At 38.0% G+C, this 23,322-nt stretch overlaps 2 protein-coding genes across 3 annotated transcripts in view; both read right to left on the bottom strand.

Annotated features, from left to right (window-relative positions):
* Positions 1-965: 965 nt before the first annotated feature.
* Positions 966-4,386, bottom strand: ndufs5 (NADH:ubiquinone oxidoreductase subunit S5). Its single transcript, XM_022744143.1, has 3 exons — positions 4,278-4,386; positions 2,646-2,865; positions 966-1,177 (listed from the first exon to the last, which is right to left on the bottom strand). The coding sequence occupies exons 2-3, from the start codon at positions 2,859-2,861 to the stop codon at positions 1,073-1,075; spliced, it is 321 nt and encodes a 106-aa protein (XP_022599864.1). The 5' UTR covers positions 2,862-2,865; positions 4,278-4,386; the 3' UTR covers positions 966-1,072.
* A 643-nt stretch (positions 4,387-5,029) lies between these two features.
* The window catches only part of rnf19b (ring finger protein 19B), a 44,266-nt gene continuing 25,973 nt past the window's right edge, over positions 5,030-23,322 (bottom strand). For both annotated transcript variants that reach the window (XM_022744098.1, XM_022744097.1), the window contains 8 exons: positions 18,203-18,402; positions 14,901-15,045; positions 14,348-14,510; positions 11,158-11,272; positions 10,538-10,678; positions 10,261-10,450; positions 10,033-10,167; positions 5,030-8,948 (listed from right to left, as the gene is read on the bottom strand). In XM_022744098.1, coding sequence (XP_022599819.1) covers positions 8,501-8,948; positions 10,033-10,167; positions 10,261-10,450; positions 10,538-10,678; positions 11,158-11,272; positions 14,348-14,510; positions 14,901-15,045; positions 18,203-18,402 — 1,537 coding nt within the window. In that variant the 3' untranslated portion in view covers positions 5,030-8,500. The remainder of the gene's footprint in view (positions 8,949-10,032; positions 10,168-10,260; positions 10,451-10,537; positions 10,679-11,157; positions 11,273-14,347; positions 14,511-14,900; positions 15,046-18,202; positions 18,403-23,322) is intronic.

Genomic DNA, 23,322 nt, shown 5'->3' with positions numbered 1-23,322 from the left:
AAAGTTATATATGATGTTATTTAGTTTTTTGTATTAGTGAAGGAAGCAGAAAGTAAGCAATACAGCACTGAAAAAGTACTCTGTAAGAGTAGTAATAGTACTACAGTATATTGAAAATATTACAGAAATAAAAGTATTATTAGCAAAATGTAGTTAAAGCATCATATGCATAAAAACTCAATCAAAGAGAATGGCCCTAAGAGATTATTAGGTTATAATTATTAATGCATTTAAGGATATGTTTATAAGTTTTGCTATTGCTACATAGCTAACATTAGCATAAATAGCTGTTTACTTACCAGTCTTGCAAAGAGCTTCAGCCATTGTTGCATTTATTAGACAAGAGGTTATAGTACATCCTTATGAGCATGAGCTACGTCTTCAAGGAAGATTGAATGCTACGGTGACTCGGTATCGGAAAGTGATGAGGCAGGCTGAACGGGCTGGAGCTACCTGATTAGCATGCTAACTTCAGCAGAGTAAAAGAAGTGATAGAAATAGAAGCAAAATAACCAGGACCAAGTTTGATGCAGAACTTGCAACATTTCTTCTAGACTGTTAAGTAAACAGCTGTTAATGCTAATCTTAGCTATGTAGCAATAGCAAAAAAATTACAGTTCAAATAGCTTAAATGTGTAAGAAACATTTTACTCGTATAGCTTTGGAGTACAGTCCATGAGTAAATGTACTTATTTACTTTCTACCACAGTTTTTTTACTCTGTTGGTTGGTTGCTGTATCAACTTTATTTCTAGTTATCATCTCATTACAGGGCAATCGGCAAACTCAGACAGTTTAAATTGACAATCTGTGCCGGGATTCATTTATTTATGATCAACCCTTTGAACAAAATCACACTCCCATTAACTGCAAGCTTATTGTTTTCATTCTGTCTGCACATATATCACTACGTTAAAAAAAAAGACAGAGAGAAGATGAGAGTGAAGGAAAAGACATGAAGAAGTGGACAGTGGGTGATAACATTTATTTGCAAACTTGTACAGGCGAACAGGAAATAGTGATATCTGATTTACTATACACAAGAACAGAACTGCGAACAGTTGTGTGCTCCCTCATGGCGACTGCTCGGCCTTGCCTGAGTGGCTTGGTGGCGGCGTGTAGGTCCCCTCCTTCACCATCTTGTCGCGCTGCTGGCGGATAGCATGAAGCCTTTCGTGCTGCAGCAAGGAAGAGAAGAAGTAGTCAGTGTTGAGATGGAGAGAGAATAAGAACATAGAGTAATTAAAGAGAATGTTCCACATCCCTCTACCCTGCCTCTGATTATAGTAATATCCCAAAACACCAAGTCCGAAGTACAAGTTTTTAACAGCTAAAAATTTCTACTTTAATTAATCTTCAATGTGTGTGAATTTCATTTCATATCCTGAGGTTCTTAGCTGACGTTCATCTTTGATCAACACTTCACCGCCGCTGTTTTTTAAAAGAAGATGAAATAACTCGAGGTGAGGAAGTTATCTGCTGAAACACATTCTGCTAACAAAACTGACCTCAGTTTAACTCTGACATCTTTAAGACAATTAGACTTGGATGTTTTTCTTTCTGATAACAGGTCTGTTATATAATTTTTATTCCTACCTCACAGATGCCATTTTTCCCTTCCTCCCTCCCTCCCTCCCAATCAATCAAAACAAACTCTACAGGAAAAATCAGGCAGTTTAACTTTGCTTAGTTTATCTGAAAAGACAATTCAATTATTACATTTCATTTACTTGTGTGCTTGTGGTACAAGCATTCAAATTGAAGCAATAACAGCTCAGATAATGTTAAAATCAGCAGCGTTATTGTTTTACCTTGAGACCACCTGGAGTTTTGTATGTTTTACTGGTTCTGTTGGATGTAATTAAGATATTCTGATGCTGATTTTTCTGTTGGTCGATTATTTTTTGATTAACAGAAAATTAATTTAATGTAATTTGAGTAAAAATCCGTTTTAAAAAATCCACCATGCTTCAGTGTTGTACAATAATTCAACGTGAGAGAGTCTCAAGTCTAAATTCTTTGTTGAAAATCGGTAGGACTCTGTCATAGACACATTCAGTGCACAGGAGTTAGTAACAATTCTGCTTATGTTCTCTTTGAGACTAATTTATTTAACAAGGGATCAAATCACTAAAGTTTCTGCTCTGTGTCACATGTACTGTCCTTCCCTTAATGGTAAATTGATTGTTTTTCCATTATACTGGCAAATTATTGTGAATTAGACATGATCTATGAAATAAATGACAAACATTCCTCAACAATCTATGTGACCTAGATAGATACTTTATTTATCCCCTAGGGGATGTGTCCATTAGCTCATTGTTGATAATAATAATAATAAAAACCTTTACTGTATTATCTGCATCCTGGTCTTTCAAACTTAAAACTTACAAATAGATGATCACAGTCTGACTTCTGACTCAGTATAATAGCTAAATCCTACATTTGTGAGTTACAGGTTTATTTGATAGACTGGTGACAGGTAAAAGCAGAAACTCCACATAGACATAAATGAATAAGAGTTGTCTACGGTGAGTTTTGGATTTAAAGACAGATATTTTGAGAGATTCAAGAGCAGTTTAAAGGAGGGCTAAAACATGTTGTGGACAATTTGCAAAATAATAAACATATCCCCTCTTCACTCACTGTCTTCTGCCTGTGCATGCACTCATAGAAGTCCTCAAACTCCAGCTGGCACTCCTTCTTGGCACGGGTCTGCCCGATGCCGTGGGCACATTCGATCCAGTCCTTCTCAAAGGCGTGGCAGCGAGACGCCCGTTTGTTGGGCTGCGGTCCGCTCTGCAGCAGCAGCCAGCGGTCCAGGCTGATGCCAAGCCGTGACTGCACGTCCACAAACGGCATGATGCTGATGGAAGAGGGGGAGGGGAGGGACAGAGTGGAAATGATACGGACCAAAATGGGATGTTGTGGATGGGACAGATTAAGGGAAGATAGACAGGGTGATATAGGCAAGTCTCTTCTGTTCACGAACACTTTACTGGATAAATCAGATGCACTGCTTCGTTATTACACAACAACAGTATGTACCTCAGACAAGGCAGTGGTCTATCATGCAGGTTACATACCCACCATTATATTTAGAGTCAAGGCATTATTTAGATTTATCACCAGTCAGTGGAGCAAGGTGCTGGTGCAGTTTAAGAAAAGCCTCACAGAGCCTGGCCTGTTTGTTCTTGCCTGAATAACTCAATGATGTTTTGTCCATCAGCATTTAGGCTTCTTTTGTTTCAGAAACTGTATCTTCACAGCTGTATCTGAAATTTAATTTTTGATTTATTTTCAAACAAAATAACCACTGGCTACAGCACCTAACACATCTAATAAACTGTTCTTTGAGAGTGCTTTACAAAGAAATTAATTATGGGATTTGACTGATGATAACAATCAAATAAAAGCACAGACATAAATAAGATGATGTAAATAAATTAATAAAAGCATAGAATATCTGAATACAATCATAAAAACAACAGCACTGCACAGAGAAAAGTCAACAAATAAGTGTGCTCAGTCATGTCTCAGACTCAGACAAGGACTTCATAGCTGTACCTAATTCTTGACTCCTGTCCCTAGTTGGGCTTTTACATGTATAATGTAATTAAAACAGTTGTTAGCAAAGACAACACAAAACCGACAAAACAATTGATAATATCCTCTGATTAGCTAAAAATATACAGATGTATATTCCATTGTATATGTATATTCCACAATTCAATTTGCAATCAAATTAAATTACATTTATCATCGATGCTCTTTGGTAAAGATTTTTACAGCTGTTTTTTTTTTTTATTTAAATAAATTGATCTCCGACCTCAAAAGTTGTGGATGTTACTCATCCAGAAACACACTAATGCCCAGAAGAACCACAGATTTTACAGTTCAGTCAAAGAGACAAACTCCTATCTATGTTTCTTCTGTTATTATTAGCCTGCTAGCTTTCCGTAGACAGGTAGCTACATAGCTAGCGAATAACTACTTTACTGTATAATTATCCAAACAACAATATTTGTCTATAAATGTACTAATTAACCACATGTTGGATGAGCTTGTGATCAGGTCAGATTGTTATAGTAAGACTCTTTCACGGTCTTGATTCTCCTTCAATGACAGTATGTTCATGCTAGCAACAGGCCGCTCTCATTCAACACTATTTACACTATTTCCGGTGAACACATTACTATTTTCAAACAACAAATGAATTCTACTGTGTATAAAAATACTTAACGTGCTGTTAACATGCTGATAAATGTCTATATTTACCGTGTTTTGTAGGATTCACTTTAACCTTCCTCCGACTCCACACGTTCTGCTTTACGGCTCAGCACAACACGACGTCTTCTTCACGCGTTAAGACGGTTCATCACATCGTGATGACGCGTTAGCGCCACCAACTGGACTGGAGTCTAGATTGGGACTGAATATAAAAAGGAACGTACATGTCTACTGGATTTAAATATATATATATATATATATATATATATATATTTTTTTTTTTTTCAAACAAGTTGCTGCACCTGCACCTGCTGATGTTGTTGTAATTGTTTACTGAGCCGGTCTTCTTCTTCTCTCTGAGTTTAATATCTGACCAGGAAACTTGTGGTGTCATTATACTGCTCTCGTCAGTCCTGGAAGAATCACATCTCTAGTACCTACGACCTATAAAAGGATATATAAAAGAAAACCTTTTTAAACAGAAGCACAGAGGTGATATGTGCTATATATATATGATATATATATATATATGTGTGTGTGTGTTTTGGGACTTAGGAAACTTTTATGACTGTAATGTTAAAGCTCCTGTGTTGAAAACAGCCTAAAACAGTGACACGTCTCTCTCCACAACAGTGTTTCCCAGGCAGACCTTTTTCACAGCAGTGAAACCTCAGGCGCAACTGATGACATTAACAACAGCTGCAATTAATTATGTTATTATCTTCACCTGTGTTTGACGAGTTCAAAATGTTTAGATCGTCTCTCCCAGTATAAATGACAATGACTCTTTGCTTTGGTGCAACATCAGATTGTGTTTATTTATTTTTTCCCCTCAAAAGGTCCACAAGTTGTCTCTCACAGTCCTGCATGTACAACCCCACACAAGGCAGAGCTCTAACAGTGACAGGAAATACACAAACAGAATAATAACACTTAAATATTGCTATCTATATACTCTAAAACCTTTTCAAATAAAGACAGGAACACTTGTGTTCTCAATAGGACTTTTCCATTAACACTCAGTCAGACTCTTACAGGAAGTTTGGGTTTCCGTCCGTGGTACATTCATGTGTTTTCTCACAGGCAAGCAGGCAGAAACAAGTGGTAAGTGCAGACCAAACGAAGCACTGTCAAGTTACATAAGCAGCTAAATCCATAAAGCTACTCTGAGATGATTAAAAAACGCTCCCACCCTGATTCCTTTTGGATTGAAGGAAAACCTGGTGGAAAACCTTTTTAAACAGAAGCACAGAGGTGATCCAAAGCTAAGAAACAAGTCAGGCTAGTGAGGATGATTAAGAAGAGCTTATTGGCATCAATAATTGAAGTGTTTGGCTTCAAAAGTGACACTGACCTGTAAAAGATGATTTATACAACATAAATTAATAGAAGAAAATAGAAAAAATAAGAACAATTACAGTCCTTGCATCATAAAATTGATTTAAAAAAAACTTGGACGCCCTTTAAATAAAAAATACTGAATGATAAACTTGGTTATATAATGTTTTTTGAGCCAAACTCTTCTTGAGTTACATCCAACATAAAAGGCCTTCTGGTAGGTGATGTGTTTTGGTTGTACCACAGACTGTCGTGTTTGTATGCAACTGAAGTAAACTGATGTAACATAGCAACAGACGATGAACAGCAAAAAAAAAAGAAGATAAATAAGATAAATTCAGATAAAGTGCACAAGTGCTCATTCAAAAAACACAGTGGGACGAACAAATACATTCATCAGGAGTCCATCCATTCACAAACACACACACTCACTCACACACACACACACACACACACACACACACACACACCATTCAGGTGGGTCAGACAGCCAGTTAACACGTCGGAAACCAAAACCAGTTGAGTGTGTGTTGTGTTGTTGGTCAGTGAGTGTCTCTAAGGCAGGCAGGCAGCCAACTGTCAAACACAGGTCCAGTCACATGACACACACCTGAACGACACAGTGAGAGAAGTCTGACAATGACGGGCTGTTGCGGTAGTTACAGAGTGAGCAGCGTCAGGTTAGGCAGCTAGTTTTAGGTGGAGGTGATATGTTCACTGTCTGATGGATCATTTCCTACCAGAGTTTTCAAACATGATCACATATTACAGCTGATTATTTGTTCTTTTATGGATTAGTCGACTGACAAAAAAATAATCAGCAACTATTTTGATAATCAAATTATTATTATTACTTTTTAACCATAAATGTGAGGATTTGCTGTTTCCCTTTGTCGTATAAATATATAAACGGATGATCTTTTTGATTTCAGACTGTTATTGAACAATCTGAATAAGTAACACTTGGCTCTAGAAAATTATTTTACTATTTTCTGACATTTTAAAGAGAAAACCATTAACTGGTTAATAGAGACAATAACTGCCAAATTAAAATTAAAATAATAATAAAAGATGAGTAAGAATAAGAAAGACGGTAAGATGTGGTTCAAAACTCCTAGAAAAAGCCAGTAAGTGGAGCTTGAGTTAGGATTTTTTTTGTGAAAAATCCTGTTTCCAAGAACAAACTGTCAAAGTGAACATTTCAGAAATGTCAAATAAGCAAACCACAGTGTATTTGATAGTAAAAGATAGAAAACAGTACTTGGTACAGTATTACTTAACTGTCCACCTATGTTTAAGTTTGTTATCATAGTCGCATAAGTCAAGTTATTATGCAAATGAGGTGCATTTTCAAATTATATTTTACTTTTATTAGAGTAACTGATGTTGCTTTTTATTTCAGCCAAGTGCCACGCAGGCAGCAAAATAAACTTCTGGCCCAACATATTCCTGGGTCCTCGGCCCGAGTCCGGCCCATATACTTTCCCATCTGGGCAGATTCTTCAGTTATCCTCTTGTATTGTCTGACAGCTGTAAGATTTTCTGTGTGTGTCCGCCACAGTTGGTCCAGATGTGGAACTAGCATGTTATAATCATGGTGTATATGGGCCAGATTGGGGCCGTGGAACCAGGTGTATACTGGGCCGGAAGAAAACGAGCATGTGGCCCAAGTACCGGCTGGATGTATTTTGCTGCCTGGGCACAGTTGTATGTGATGTTTGTTTTCCATAACATGTTAATACATGGGAGTCTAAATCTAAATCTGAAGTTGCATTGCTTTTTTAATATGTGAAACATTTGATATAGGTTTTTATGAATGTTAGTGTAGATCAAGCTTATTTCTTTCACACACTCATGTAGCTCCTACATGAATGTGTTATTTCAAATAATTGAAGATTCCTATTTAGCTTACAATGATAGAAAACTGGCTGGAATTTTGATTTCTGCAATTTTAGATTAACGTTATATTTATATTTATATAAGTTTATACTAGATGATAAAGCGCTTCAGTACTGGTCTGTCCTAAACTGTCTGGAGTATGAAAAAGGTCCAACACTGTCACAAACACAAGAACAGAGCAAGAATAAAGTTGCTTCTCTTAGTGCATTTCTCTGCAGTGTCTTGTGGCCACGTCATTGTCAGAACTCACTCATTCATTTCTGTGATTTAGAAAGTCTGGACCTAATTTTTTCTCCCCATTTTCAACCCCCCCCCCAGTCCTCCTCCTCCTCCTCCTCCTCCTCCTTCTCTGTGCAGAGAAAGTGAGATTCAAGTGCAGCTTCTCTCTTTAAGTAAACTTTAACTTTGACCAGTGCAACAGAAACTCGCTGCCCTTTTAAACCTTTCACACAAGGCTCGGCACATGCAGACTCATGCACACAGCAAATAATACAATTTCAAGGTCATCTGAATATAAATAGAGGAAAAGAGGAAAATAAAGCCACGATAGTTGAGTACAAAGTCCACATTCATTCACACATCGTTAAAAACATCCCCCTCGTCTTCAGCTCACATCCTAACGGTCCCTCTCCCTCGGCTGTGCTCGGTGACACTTCACCTTCTTTCATCATTTCAGTTTTGCAATATTTCTTGTGGAAAATTTGTACCTCTTGCTTTTTTTTCTTTTCTTTTCTTTTTTTTGCTTAAGTAGCCAAGGCATTTTGCACCAAGGAGTAAACATAAATCATCATCTTATAAATCTCAGAGGTAGAACCCTGACAATTTACTCAGTGAGGAGATTGACAGGTAGATAGATAAGACAGACAGACGAGAGTGAACAAACGCTGTCTGTGTTTAAGACGGTGTCTGTGAGGCGCAAAAGCAGCAGATGAGTAATGACAACAGAAAGAAAAGCCATGAAGTCAGGGAGAGTTTAGATGTAAATGTCGGGGATCAGTTTGTTTTTTTGTGCAATCCTGAGAGCCGCTCTTCTCTCAGACGTAGAGGATGACGTTGCTGTCTGCGGGACAGTGAAGGCCTTCGGTGGAGGGGTTCAGGGCTCGGCAAGAGGGGGGCTGGGGCTGCTGGCCGGCCGCCAGGTGACAGCTTTTGGGGTGAGGCGAGTCACAGTCGTCGGACGTCAGCTCTGCGATGTCGTCCGACTGCGTGTCCGACATCTCCAGGTCGCTGCGGATGCTCTCCGGCTGAGCGAGGGTGACGTCTCTGAGCCCCTCCCTGATCGACACCCCCGGTGAAAGTCCCAACGCCGAGCCGGACAAAGCCCCGCCCCGTCTGGAGCTGCAGTCCTGAGGCTCCTCGCCTCCTGAGGCGGTCGCCATGGCAGCGGAGCCCTGGGGTGGGGTGAGGTCCTCTTCGCTGGTCAGGCAGAGATGGCTGGGTTTGGTCTCGATGTCCACCTGGATCTCCAGGTTGGTGCACTCCCTGCAGGAACACATGGTTACAACATTATGCTTCTGATGTTAGAAAACCACTGGAGAATATAACAGAGAATTTAAAGAGGATTTTTGTGAGAAATGTATTAAAAGAAAGGAAGAGTTATGTCAAATATTAAATGGCTTTATATCAAATTAGTTATAATTATACATCAATATTAAGAGAAGGAGGAGATTTGAATGTACAATGTTTTAAAAAAAGAGAATTTGCCGATTTGTCTTGAAAAATTGAGATTCAGCCATTTTTCCTGTTAATGGTTTAAGATAAAAGATTGTATTAGCTAAACAATATTATATAACATGGTTAATAATATTGTGTGCTTTACACTTATGGTCATTTATATTTTGTTGATAAATTTCTGTATCCACTAGTAAATATAATATCTTATAAAACATTTTTTTTTTTAAAAGATGATTTTAATTTTGTAGTATCTACTGTTTATATTAGTCACATGACTGGTTATACTGTATATAAGGAGACTGGAAACAACTTCAGACACAGTTGAGCATGAGCATGGTGTTTTCCTGGTTTACTCTCGCTTGCTTTATTTCTCTTAGTTACTCTGTATTGGTTTTCATACACCTGATTGTTTACATTTTTTTATCTGATTTTCTTCTCTATTCATTTAATTGATTCTACTTTTTGCTGTCTTTGTCAAGCACTCTGTAATGTAGCTTTTATAAAGATTTAAAGAAACTTTATTTTCATCTTAACAGCCACATGTTGCCACCTAAAAACAATATAAAAACTGTAAAAGGGAGAACAAAGATTTCCTTGAACAGCAGCCACATGCTTTAGGCCTGTGAGCCACAGAGGAGACAACAACATGAGATCATGGCGTCAACCTGTCAAGTCCTCAGATTAGTTTTAATCCTGTCGTTTTAGTCACGTCACGTCCAAATCAAAACTTAAAGAGTGACAGATGAGTCAGCAGCAGGTCAACTTCAAAAAACTCATAACTCTCAGAAGAGAGGAGAGAAGCCAAAACACATGAGTGATGCAATAAGAAAAGTGAGATTTCAAGAGAGAGCTCAAAGACACCACAGAAGAAGACAGCGGCCTCCTGCCTCACCTGTCAGGTAGTGTGTAGGAGGAGATGATGGATCCGGCCATTCCTCTGGTGCTGGCACAGTCACTTCCTGCTCCCAGGCTGCCTGTCTCCCTCTGGGCCGACTCTTTAGCCAACTCCCCCGCTTGAACCTCCAGCCTGCAGCAGAATGAATACACACACTGATCAGTTACACTCTGCTATCAATACACACCATGAATGAGTGGGAAATCCCTAATCCCTGATCCTCACCTGCTGTATTTGCCGGTGCGGGACCCCAGGGCCCCTCCCGCCAAGGTGTTGAAGTGTGGCGTGTCACCCAGAGCCCCAGGGGCCACAGAGAGCCCCTCACTGGGGGAGGTGGTGCTCAGACCGCTGACTGCCCCGTCCAGACTGCTCTCCCCAAGGCTGGGAGACTTGAGCGCTCGCCACGCGTCCGCCACTGCAGAACGACAGAGAAACCAAACGCATTAACGATATCCTGGTCATCAGTTTGTAGGAAATGTCAGCATCAGTTCAGTGTCCTCACCTGTGATTGGTCCGTCATCCTCATCGAAGTCAATTCGTACGCCTCTGCCCTTCCCTCTGCTCACACCACAGCCCCCTCCTCGACACAGAGAGATGGGCACCACACCATACACATAGGCCAACATGATGGGAACGCCGATACCTGGAGAGGGACGAGTTATACCCCAGTTTAAATGTGAACTTTGAACTGTAATTTTTAGATTTTGTGTTTAAGAAAGAAAATCAGTGGATGATAAGTTAAAATTCATTGTGTCCTCGCATTTGAATTTCCTTGAATTTCTGCTTTGAACTGTATGATCCCAATAAAGTTCAAGAATTAAGTGACGAAGAAAGCAAAGAGAAAATAAAGAAAATAATGACATTTCATTTTGCGACTATATATTTTCAAATTCTTCTATTTAAATTTTAAAGAGATACATTTTGATAATCTAAGTCAGCATCAACAAAATGTATCAGACTTTGGTTTTCAGTGTTATTCATTGGATTAAATCGCAAATCACAAACGATGGATCTGAAGCTCTTCTCCTGATGTAAGAGAACAGCAGTGGTGTGTCCAGACTCCATCCTTGGTTTTTATTTCGGCCATATAATAAATGACGGTGGTGCTGTCGAGGTTCTTACCCACGCTGACTGCTGCGATGACAGGGGCGGTGATGATGGACAGGGCCACGCCTCCTGTGATGGCCAGGTTCCTTCTGTGACGGGACGTCTTCTTCAGCTCGTAGTGGGCGTGGATCTGCAGCAGGGGAGAGAGAGGAAGAGGCAGAGAGAGAGCGAGAGAGAGAGAGAGAGACGCTTTAACGAAGTTAACAAACACTTCACTAACAACATGACTGAGCTGAAGATGAACATAGACAGAGGTGAAGGTTAAAGGTTGGACATCAGACTTTAGGTGATTTTAAAATGACAAAACCATAAACACAGAAAACAGTAGATGATTCACTTCATTTCACCAAACTGACTAATGAACACAGTCGTGTTGAGTTACTGTTGGTTATTATCCAATGAAGTCTGACCTATCAATTACAGTATAAATCATGAGTTGGTTTATGTTGGACCTATTTTCTGATCAACCTGTATTTATCTACTGTGGAGTTCAAACAGCTTGTTGTTTTTATTTTTATAGTTTTCTTGTATTATTTTTTTGTCATTACACTTTGCCTGAATTTTACCCTCAGAAAAATACTGTCAGAATCAACCACACAGATTACGGAAACGTCAGATTATTGTATTTAGTTTGGAGCATGAACCATCAGGACGTCTATGTTCTCATCACTTAACCTGCAAATTGAAGTTTCTTTTCAAAAAATATTTTCAAATGATTCAAACAGAAATATACAGTATGTCTTAGTCCCATATCCTGCACCTGCCATCTTTATTTCCTCAGACTCATTTAGGGATTTTAGAAAAGCTGTCCAAATTTCCCCCCAACAGTTTGTAAAATTTTCTGGTTATTTTAACTTTTTCCCATATTTTCTAAATTTATTTGCTGTTTTCGAAACAATCTCCACACTGCCAGTAATGTAACTTTGGAGAAATGGTCCACCCCTCTGTATTTATGGCTAATTTTAAGTACATAAATTATCATAATCATCTTTTTAAAAAAAACCCATGTGTAATTTCTGTATATTTGTAAGATATAAACTCCTCCTGGGTTTGTCTATGGAAAATCTTCTCGATGGGCTTCTCTGGAATAAACAACACTATTTACGAGAATGAACACAGAGATAAAAGCAGACACACTCGTTGAGTAAAAACCAGCGTCCTTTTCTGCAGGGAGACAATATGAATCATCACTGATCTACATTTCTTCCAGACAGCTCCTCAAGCTTCTTTTTAAAGAACAAAATCTGTGTCATAACTTGTCACAGAGCAGCGGTTCTCAAACTTTTTTTTTCTGGCATGCCCCATTTCACACACTGAAAACAGTTCAATGATTCTTAATAAAAAAAAAAGATCCAGGTTGAATTTAGAAGATAAAAGATAAATACAGTAGCATCAGAAAACTCTTATTTGTTTATTTTTCCTCCTTAAATCATATTAATTCAATTAATTTCACTCCAGATTTTCCCCCTGTAGTTCTTTCACCTCCATCAGCACTGAAACATTTTCTGAAAACTTTGACACACACTGACTCTGTGCTCTCAGAGCAACGTGAACATGAAGTAAACAGACGTGTGTGTGAGCTGCTGTATCTAAGGATCCAGCTGATCTGACTAGTTCACCTCTTCCAATACCTCACACTGAGTCAGAGCTTCACCAGGCTTCGACTTAGTGATGCAGTTTCATTACTGTCCACAAGAGAGCGCCACAGTATCTTAATGTGCAGCAAAAACCTTACTTCTTAACATCTTGTAATCACTTGAAAGAAGATTGTCTCTTAGGAAATTTTCTAATGAAGCAACAACACAACAAACTGCAAAAACACGACAAAGCTTTGACAAAAGAGGAATTTCTTCAGGTTTTGTCTTTTGAAAGCCGTCTAAGATTGGTAAGTATGTGGCAATATTTCATCAATTTTAGACCAATTTAATGACCAAACAAAAGGCACACTAACCAAGAATTTTTTAAATAATACAAAACACATACTGTAGATTCAAATAGTTACAAACCATAAATTTACAGTACTTTACTTACGAAACTGTGACCAGTATTGTGTTGTAAATTTACAAGAATACAGTAAAGAACTGCAAATTTATTTCTAGTGATAAGAAACTGTAAATGTAACAGAACTTAGCAGGCGAAGCTGCTGCCAGTTAACTGCTGTAAATTTACAGTATGTACCATTCACTTCTTGTGAATCTTTTAATATAATTTAACTGCTTTTTGGTAAACAGGAACTGAAAACACTTTGTCATTTCGAGAAAACTTTTAACATTGTGCCAAAACGAGGAGAGAGGACAATGAAACTCCGACAGAAAAAGCTTTTTGTTTTGTAATGTTGTAAATTCCAGTTAATTACCACATGAGAATTGTAAAAGAATGACTGTGGCAGCACTCTAAACTATATATATATATGTGTGTGTGTGTGTGTGTGTGTCTGTGTGTGTGTGTTGTCACAACTCTGTGGTTTTCCACTTCTGGTTTCTGTAGCAGTGTGGACAAAGATCGTGGATAAAGTGACCATAAAGATTAAATAAGTGTGAAAAGCTACGATGTGAGTAGTATAAAGAATACAAAGCTCCATGTTACGATTATAAACTCCTAAATGATGTTTCATAATGCTCCTTATCCGTTCCTCTTAAAAAGCCCCGTCATCTAGATTTTAATTTCATTTTCCTTTTCTCAACTTCTCAAACTTCTATCTGGGATTTAACTTGAAATATTTTGGCTGAAAATTAGAGTTGAACTCTGACTTAAGTCAAAGAATATTTTTTATAACCACAAACAACAAAACTCAAATGTTTCAGTTTACTACCAATAAAACAAAAAGAAAATCACATGTAGGAAACCAGAACAACTGAATATTTGCCATATTTGCTTAAAAAACAATTTTTGAATTATAAAAATTGTTTTCTGTCAATTGATTAATCTAAATAAACCAGAGCAAAAGAGACAAAAGTAGAAATTCAACATGACAAAAAAATAACTACGCTGATTAAAATGAATTGAAAAAGCAAAGAAAAAAAACAAAACAGAAGCTGAACCTGTCTTAAATTCTATAATATAATTCTATAATATAATTCTATAATATAATTATATAATATAATTTAAGACAGGTTCAGCTTCTGTTTTAAAATATAATATTTTAAATAACAAACATGAGCTCATTTAAAGGTCAGCTAAAGTTTCTTCTTCTGCTGTGTCTTACCTTGCGGCCAACGTAAACAGGGATGCCTATGACCATAGCGGGAACGGCGATGCCTGCGATCAGGGTGATGCCGACTGGAGCTCCGATCAGAGTTCCCAGCTGCCACAAAATCTTCTTCTTCCTGCTCCAAGGCTTCTTCCCCCAGAACGTGCAGCCGGATGGACTGATGGAGGGAAACACAGAGGGAGGGAAAGAAGAGAGGAGGGAGAGTGAAAGGTAAAACAGGTGAAGAAAATTCAGGCACATGTAGTCATCTGTCTGTTGCAGAGAGAATCAATGGGCCTGTAGTCATTAGGTCATTTGGTATCATCTGCATAATTATGATAGTTGATGTTATTGTTTTTTATAATGTGGCCCAATGGGAGCATGTAAATGTTAAACAGAAGGAGAAAAATCCACATATAATGTGCCAAAGAGCCCAACCCAGTTTTCTAGTCTGTCCAATAGGGTTGTTTGGTCAACTGTGTCAAATGCAGCTTTTAGACCTAATAAGACTAGAGCTGAATCTCCCGTAGGTCTACTGTGAAGTGGACAGAAATAGATATTTTAGTACCTGAGGTAGTGCAGGTCGGAGATTTCCTTCATGCAGAGCCAGCAGAACTCACAGCCACAGACAGCGCAGGTCATGTGATTACAGCTCCCATCGTTCATCTTGATGATGTAGGCGCCACAGCGAGGACAGGGTTTGATGTCATCAGCTGGAGACAGAGAGAAGGGAAAGAGAGAGAAGATGAGTTTAACCTTAGAGACATTGCTCAGAGCAATTGTGTGTGTGTGTGTGTGTGTGTGTGTGTGTGTGTGTGTGAGTGTGTGTGTGTGTGTGTGTGCTTAAAAAAATCAAGTAGTTAAAAAGAATATTTCAACATTTTGGGAATGCTTATTAAATTTCTTGCAGAGGGTTAGTTGGCTCTTTATGCTAAGCTAAGCTAACTGACAGCTGGTTCCACTTTCATGTTTGCTGAACTAACGTGAGAGCGATATGATCGTCTCATGTAACTGAATAAGCGTATTTGTGCAGTCCCCGACTTCACTGAAGCCCCCTCAGTTCCTGAAGTGTCTTCTTAATTCACTGTTGTTCTGAAACTCAGCTGTGAACTTCAAACTTCAAAACATCAGCAATGACTCTGGAAGAAATTTGAGTTTTTAGACACTATAACAAAATGGTGTATCTTTATATCAGTTAATATTTATTCTTTCCTTTTTGTATCTGGCTAAAATTATTACACCACTTCAACTAAATATACGTGTTAAATAGGGTTAAATTTGCTTCAAAGTAAATTAAATAAAATGTCAAAAAACATGTTAAAGTTGTTTAAATGTAAGAAAAACTAAACTCTACTACAAATGTTCCCTTTAGTTGTATTTTTCCCTCTTCTGTTGGCAACAAAATCAAACCTCATTAGAGTAATGGATTGAACAATTGCAGCACTTTGTCCTCTAATGCATTTTAAGGGAGAGAAAGCCAAGAAGCCAAAAAAAAAGTCAATTTACTGTGTGTGTTTGAATTTCGGATGCTGGGAATGCTCTCTGCTCTTTAAAGGGCATTTTGGCATTTTAACTTGAAGAGACTCTTGAAGTGGGCGCTGTGTGTGTCTGTCTGGGTGTAGGAGTAGTTGTTATTGTTTATGTACTCTGTATTCTGCTGACACGACTTAACACACTTCCTCTCATCTCTCTTTCATTGTCCTTTCTTTTCTTTCTTTTTTTTCCCCGCTCTCTCCATCTCTCCCTGCCGTGTCGTCTCCTCTCTGTCTCTGTAGATCTGTATCCAGTTGACTAAGCAGCAGGTTCAGACAGACAGACAGACAGGGAGGGAGGGAGGGAGCGGCCTGGATTGTTTTATGAGTCAGTTTTGGCTTGTCTGGATTGTTGTCTTCTGAATACTTGGCAGAGAGAGGAAGACTGCAAGTGGTGAATTAAGAAAAGAGAGAGAGAGAGAGAGAGAGAGAGAGAGAGAGAGAGAAAGAGAGAGAGAGAGAGAGAGAGAGAGAAGAATGACTGAGGACAGCTGGAGGGATTTACTTCATAGATTTTAATCAAAATGTGATTAAACACACACACATTTTAGAATGATTGCACGCACCAGCACGCATGTTTGTAGTGTGTTATGTTTACATCTATCATCACTACAACAACACTAAAATCTGTTTCCCCCTGTTTCCAGTCTTTATGCTAAGCTAAGCTAACCATCTCCTGGCTGTAGCTTCATATTTTCTTCACATTATTATACGTCCTCTGAGCAGCTACTTCTTCATGGCAGACTGGACACTACAGTGACTCGGTATCGGAAAGTGACAAGACAGGCTGGCTAGGCTGGAGCTAGCTGGTTAGCATGCAAACTTCAGTACAAGAAAATAAGCGATGGAAATAGAGGCAACACAAAAGGGTTGCTTTCCACCACTGGAGACAACTCTTGGTGAGTTAAAGAAAAAAAAAGTTTGATGCTGACCTCGCACAGTTTCTTCTTAACTGAAAAGTAAACAGCTGTTAATGCTAATGTTAGCTATGTAGCAATAGCAAAACTAACAAATAGCTCAAATAAAACATAAATCATGATGCTTTTTCATAGACACCACTGCATGTCTTGTAAGTGAGCAGTTAGTGATAGTGAATTCATAAACCCAATTAAAACTGTTTGTGACCAAAATTTTCTGCAATTTGGTAAAAGAAACAAAAAAAAACTATAATTAGTAAATTATTTGTTCCTGTGATATTTTTAAGATTCTTAAAATCATTTCCTTCTGTGGTGATGAAAATTGTGAAGTGAAAAATATTTTATAAGAAATCTTTCCTTTCCAACTGATCTTGTATTGTTCATGTATTTTTCTCTTCTCCATTTTAAAATAATTCTGCTCTAGGAGCAGTTCACAAGTGTCTAAAACATGCATCACAAAAGTCACAAGATGTTTTCTATTAACTTTATTTAATAATACACTCCCTCATTTTGTTGCAGAGCCTACAGATCTGAAAGATTTCCTCCAAGAACACAACTGATTTTCTAAAATTCAAATGTTCTGTAACTGTTTTCAAAGTTTTTATTGTTTTAAAAGAGCTGGAAAGAACTTTTAGAGTCGAATCTTAAACTGATTATTTGCTCAAAAGCACTTCAAAATCAGTTATAACTGTAAAATGCGCCAACAGAGCTGAGCTATTCATATCTCTTTCTGTGGTTGGTGGATGATTTTTGATGACTAAAATCAGTGTGTATGAACTTTAGTCAGTAAATTAAAACCACCACGTCTTTTTGTAAAGCTCACCAAACTGGAAGTTCAGACTGAGCCATGTTACAGTGACATTTTAAATGACAGGATGCACAGTGCTGCAGTCATGAAACTATCAAGTGGAGAAGCTGTGATATAAATAGTGTCTGATGCTTGATTGAACGCGGTGCACTTTCCCCAGCTGTGGGAACGATTGGGGATCTGAAGCTGGTAGAACAGACGTGAGACGAGTTTGACTCAGCTCTGACAGACTGAGCGGATCGACATGTGATAAAGGCTGAGTGACAGAGACACCGAGGCTCGCCGACTTCTCAGAGGTGTGAAATATATTTTCAGGTCGGAAATGCTGGTGGAGAAGATTTTATCTGTCTGTTTATGTCTGCACCGAGCTAACACACAGACACACACATCTGCACAATGTGTGTCTGTGTGAAACCATGGCACCTGTGTCTGGCTCTGATCCACTCACTCTCGAGAGAGGCTGAGTGTGTGTGTGTGTGTGTGTGTGTGTGTATGTGCGTGTGTGTGTGTGTGTGTGTGTGTGTGTGTATGTGTGTGTGTGTGTGTGTGTGTGTGTGTATGTGTGTGTGTGTGTGTGTGTGTGTGTGTACGTGCGTGTAGTCCAGGTTCTCACCGGGCCCCTGCTCCTGCGTGTAGCTGGGCGAGTGGTTGCTGTGGGTGTGCAAGGATTGCGCCCTCTGTTGGCGGGCGGAGTCGCAGGTCTGGTTGGGGTGCCAGGCCTGTTTGCAGTGGTAGCAGAACTCAGCACCGCAGCCCTCTCTGCGACAGACCAACCTGGGACAGCTGGCACAGCCCGAGGCGATGACGGCAAACCTAAGTGAAAGTGACAGTCAGGGAGAGGAGAGTTCAATAATGAGGAACTGAAGGAAAAAATCCACAAACACTCCTGCAGTAAATTAAAACTTGAATCAAACGAATTTGTGAAATATGAAAGTGCTGGGTGTCTGAACACCTCCCAGACGGTCAGCACAAAAACTGGGAAGAGCCAGAATAATCAACCTTTTTTTTCGCTCAAAGCAAAGCTAAAGGGTTTGTGGGCAGTTAGTGATAGATTTCTTTAATTCATAAACCCAATTAGAGTGCTTGTGTCCAAAATCTTCTGCAATTTGGTAAAAAAAAAAAAACTATAATCAATAAATAATTTGTTCCTGTAAAATTTTTAAGACTCATCCTTTTGTTGTTGTATTAATTCATATATGTAAAGAGGGAAAACATTTTGTAAGAAATCTTTCCTCCTCAACTGAGCTTTTCTTCTGCATTTTAAAATATCTCTGCTCAAGAAGTAGTTCACGTGTCTAAAATATGCACCACAAGAGTTACAAGATCATTTTTATTAACGTTTTGTTGCTGAGACTAGTAGACCCACTAGATCTGAAAGATTTCCCCCCAGAACAACTGATTTCCTGAAACTCAAATGTTCTGCATCTGGTTTCAAAGTTTTCAATGTTTTAAAAGAGCTGGAAAGAAGAGTCAAATCTTAAACTGATTATTTGCTCAAAAGCACTTCAAAATCAGTCTTTGCATGTTATAAATGTAATCTGCACCACAACTCTAAACCTAAATGATTTAATTTTACTCTATTCTCCACATCACTGTATCACAAACAGCAGTGGCTTCCAACCTTGTTCGACTCATGGCTCACATTCAACGCCCTAACAATATGGAGGCCAAATAACTCTTTGTAAGAGCACTTTTTATTTTAATTCTAACAATCAAACATTGACGATTGAACTTAAAACAGGGGAAGCTCAGTTTTTCTTTTTGTTTATTTTTTGTTTATTTTTTGTCTCTTGACTCCTTTTTTCTTTTAAATGTTCCTGTTGCTAAGCAGCTATCCATTTTAATACTCTGGTGGTCCGTCTGTTGACAACGAGTTCTGTCATTGGCTTAACACAGTGATAGGCCTTAATACGAGAAAAAAGAAAAAAGAAAAAAAAAGGAGTTGAATGGAGTTTCTTATGTTTTAAAGATAATTTTGTTTTAAATTATATAAATATATCATATTTATTTATTTATTACATCTTTTCATCAAAATTGTAGTGTTTTACGAATTATTTGTTGGCCCACTTGCAACACCTTTGCAGCCCACAGGTTGGGAACCAGTAACATACAGTAAATACTGTATTTGTTTGCTGCAGCACTTTCTTGAAACCGCATGAAGCTGACACTGAGTGAAACATTCAATCCCAAACCACCATGTTTGGCAACACATTGCGTAACTGAGACCTAACTTTGGAAATACTGCGAACTCAAGCAAGAGTTTCTGAGGGAAGAAGATCTCCAATGTGGCCACTTATAGGCAACATTAAGTATCCTGAGAGCTCTCTACAGACTGAGAGGAGATTTGATCAATGGAGCAATCACTTAGTAACAACAGTGAGGGAGAAGGGGAGAGAGACAGGATGAGGTCAATCAATATGGATTTCACAAGAGAGAGGAGATGGAGAGGAGCAGAATGAGGTGTGTGAAGATACAGCTCTGATGGAGTGATGCTGAGAGGACACTGAATTTTAAATTTGATCTATTTATCTTTTATTTATTTATTCATTTCAAGCTGATTCTATGATTATTTTCTGGATTATTTTCCTTTTAATACCTCACTTTTATTTCTGGTTATTTTATCATTTTATCTTTACTATTTTGTCTTCATTTTTATTAGATTTTTAATTTCCTACCTTTTATTTCTGGTTTTACTCACCTCAATACATGTACTCTGTACTCATACTGTTTTAGTATGTTATCATTTTATCTTTATCACTATCTTGTTATCTTTGCTTTCCAGTCTTCAGTGTTTTCTCAGTTCCTGTTATTATTGACCTAAACTTTTTGTTTTTATTTATTACTTGGTCATTTATTGTTCTGTGTGTAAATGTATGTGTGAGTGAGGGGTTGTTTTTTATTGCTCTTATTCTGTAAAGCACACACTACATTGATTGATTGATTGATTGATTGATTGATTGATTTCCACGGAAGTTCAGTTCATCATTAGAAAATCCTGTAAATGTTCATATATATTGCACCAAAACAAAAGAATGAAAGAAATCACTTGTACCTAACTTTGCACCAAATTTCATTAAGATTTCTTGTGTTTTTAGAGACATCCTGCTAACACACAAATGTGACCCAAATCATCATAACCTCCATAGTGGAGGTACATGGTGCAGACATTTTTCTAACTTAACGAAAAATACAACCTAAGACTAACCTTTCCCTCTCTGTGTAACATTTTTAAAGCAAATACTGGTAAAAGTGGCAGAAAAACTGTGACATTTTGGAACAATAAAAACTAAAGAAGGAAACTGAAGAGAGGGAGAAAAACTGAGACATAAGAGGTTGTCAATCACTGGAGAAATCACAAAGGAGGCCTGTCATGAAATATTGTCGCCAAGCTAAGTGGGAGAAAACATGTTGGAGGAGTTACAATAAAAGCAGGCAGGGACTTTAACTTTTTTTGCCCATATTCTACTCTGACAAAACAAGGCTGCTGCCAGTTTTCAGCACTTTAGTCATGTTTCCAAGGTATGCTGTTAAAAGGGAGACGAGCATAAGACGTGATAACGTGGCAAACTTGTAATTGTTTTGGCGCTCCACCAACACGGTGGCCCCAACATGTCCCTCATTACCACCTCCTCCAACGCAGTGACAGGACGGGATAAATTCATGGATATCAAAGGAGACAGGAGTTTGCGACAAGACAAGACACGAAGTGGCGTCCCTGCAGAGACACCTCACCCTGTGTCAGTGAGGATTTACACATCACTTCTGTCTTAAAAGCTTTCTAACCTAATCTGCAAAATGTGGCTGAGGTTCCTCTAAAACGATGAAACGATAAACTAGCCATAGTGTTTTCAACTGGAATCAAAGGGTCACTTAACGTCACTGAATACTTAGATAACCACATAAACTTTCAATTCATGTGAGGGAAACAAGAACGCAGAGATGCCAGTTTTGCTTTTTTTTCTGCAGCATCAGCGCTGTGGTGGAAGCTCTGCTAAACAGAAACAGAACAGCAGACTGTCAGATGAGTAATGAACACAGACAGACGATTTGTTAACCACTTCCCTGCCTCCAAAGTCACCCTGACCTCTATGTGAATAGCCCTTGTGGTATATCTTTAGAAATCTACAAAAGATGTGTAACTAGTTATACGAATGCATGTGATAAATAAACTAAGATGTGTGTTAACAGAATGCATGTAACAATAATTTCACTAGAGACAGGTGTTAAGTGCGTAAGCAACATAAATCAGATCATGATGTAAGAAACTAGAATCACCTCCTGGTGGTGTTCTGCCTCCTCCCCTCAGACTAGTTCCAGGTTACATCTCTGTTTATGCAGAGTCTTATAAAATATGAACCATTTCTGTGAAATTTTGTCACAATTAATGTGTGAAGTCTGGAGTTATGGCTAAAAAGTGTTTTCTGAGGTTACTGTGACCTTGACCTTTAACCTTTGACCACCAAAGTCTAATCAATTCATCCTTGAGTCCAAGTGGACATTTGTGCAAAATTGGAAGGGATTCCCTTGAAGAGTTCTGGAGATATTGCATTCACAAGGCCAGAAACCTTTGACCTTTGACACCCAAATTCTAATCAGTTCATCCTTAAGTCCAGGTGAACGTTTTTTACCAAATTTGAAGAAGTTCCGTCAAGGTGTTACTGAGATATCATGTTCACAAGAATGGAAGGGACAACGTGAAAACAATGTGCATCAGGCTCTGGCTGGCAATTAAACCTACACATACCAAGAATATTCAATGGGAACTCGAGGTCACACATGTGTAAAAATAATGCACCTGGACCAATACCAAATCAGGAAAGTTGGGCTGATGTAGAAACTCCAAAAAAAAAGAACCTGGACATAATGGTATACAATAATTCCCAAATAAAGAAAAGATGGGGATGCCCTGAGGAGTAACCCCTCAACAGGTGGAAACTCCTGAGGGAATATAAAAAGAAGTTTGTTGGATTACAGTTCAGTGTGTGCAGTATATACGACATAGATCTCCCTATATCAAGAGTGATGTTGCCATATATGTCACGTATAATGGGATATATTATTATCACATATATACATCCTCTAGATATATGAAGATATAAGTTTGTAACATACCTGAAATGCCCAAAGTGAGATTTATATATGTACATAAATCAAAAATATCTATGTGATGAATTTTTACATAGAACGCATATGTTTTCTATGTAAAAATTATGTGTTTGTGTAACATTTGTTAAGATTACATATTTAATTCATTTACGCAAGTTTATTAAAACAACATACATGTTAAAAAATCTATATGTTTAAAAAAGTTTTTCTTATTAATTTCTCACAAATTTTAAACATGCCTAACTTGACATTCTGTGAAAGTGGTCTCAGACTTTTGGACTCTACTGTTTATAATATCAACATATATTGACAGGCTGTGGGATGAATCTATATTTATGTAAAATCTGTCTGCAATATAAGCATACATACATGTAAATATTTGTATAGGCTAGATACGTATATATGTCAACATATGAAATTTCATATGTTTCATAAATAACCTTTCATATATGGGTACATATAAAATAAAAATTTATATTTCATATATGGAAATCCCATATATGTACATATATTACATTTACATTACATTGTGTGTGCAAGTGTTGCGGAAGACCTGAAGATCTACTGGCCTTGTCTGAAGAGTTCGGCCACGACACCCTTTTTTTTCTTCATCTTAGTTTAAGTTGT

The sequence above is a fragment of the Seriola dumerili genome, unplaced genomic scaffold (assembly GCF_002260705.1).
Source record: "Seriola dumerili isolate Sdu_G_001 unplaced genomic scaffold, Sdu_1.0 BDQW01000078.1, whole genome shotgun sequence".
NCBI lineage: Eukaryota > Metazoa > Chordata > Actinopteri > Carangiformes > Carangidae > Seriola > Seriola dumerili.
This window is presented reverse-complemented; position numbering and strand designations above follow the sequence as displayed.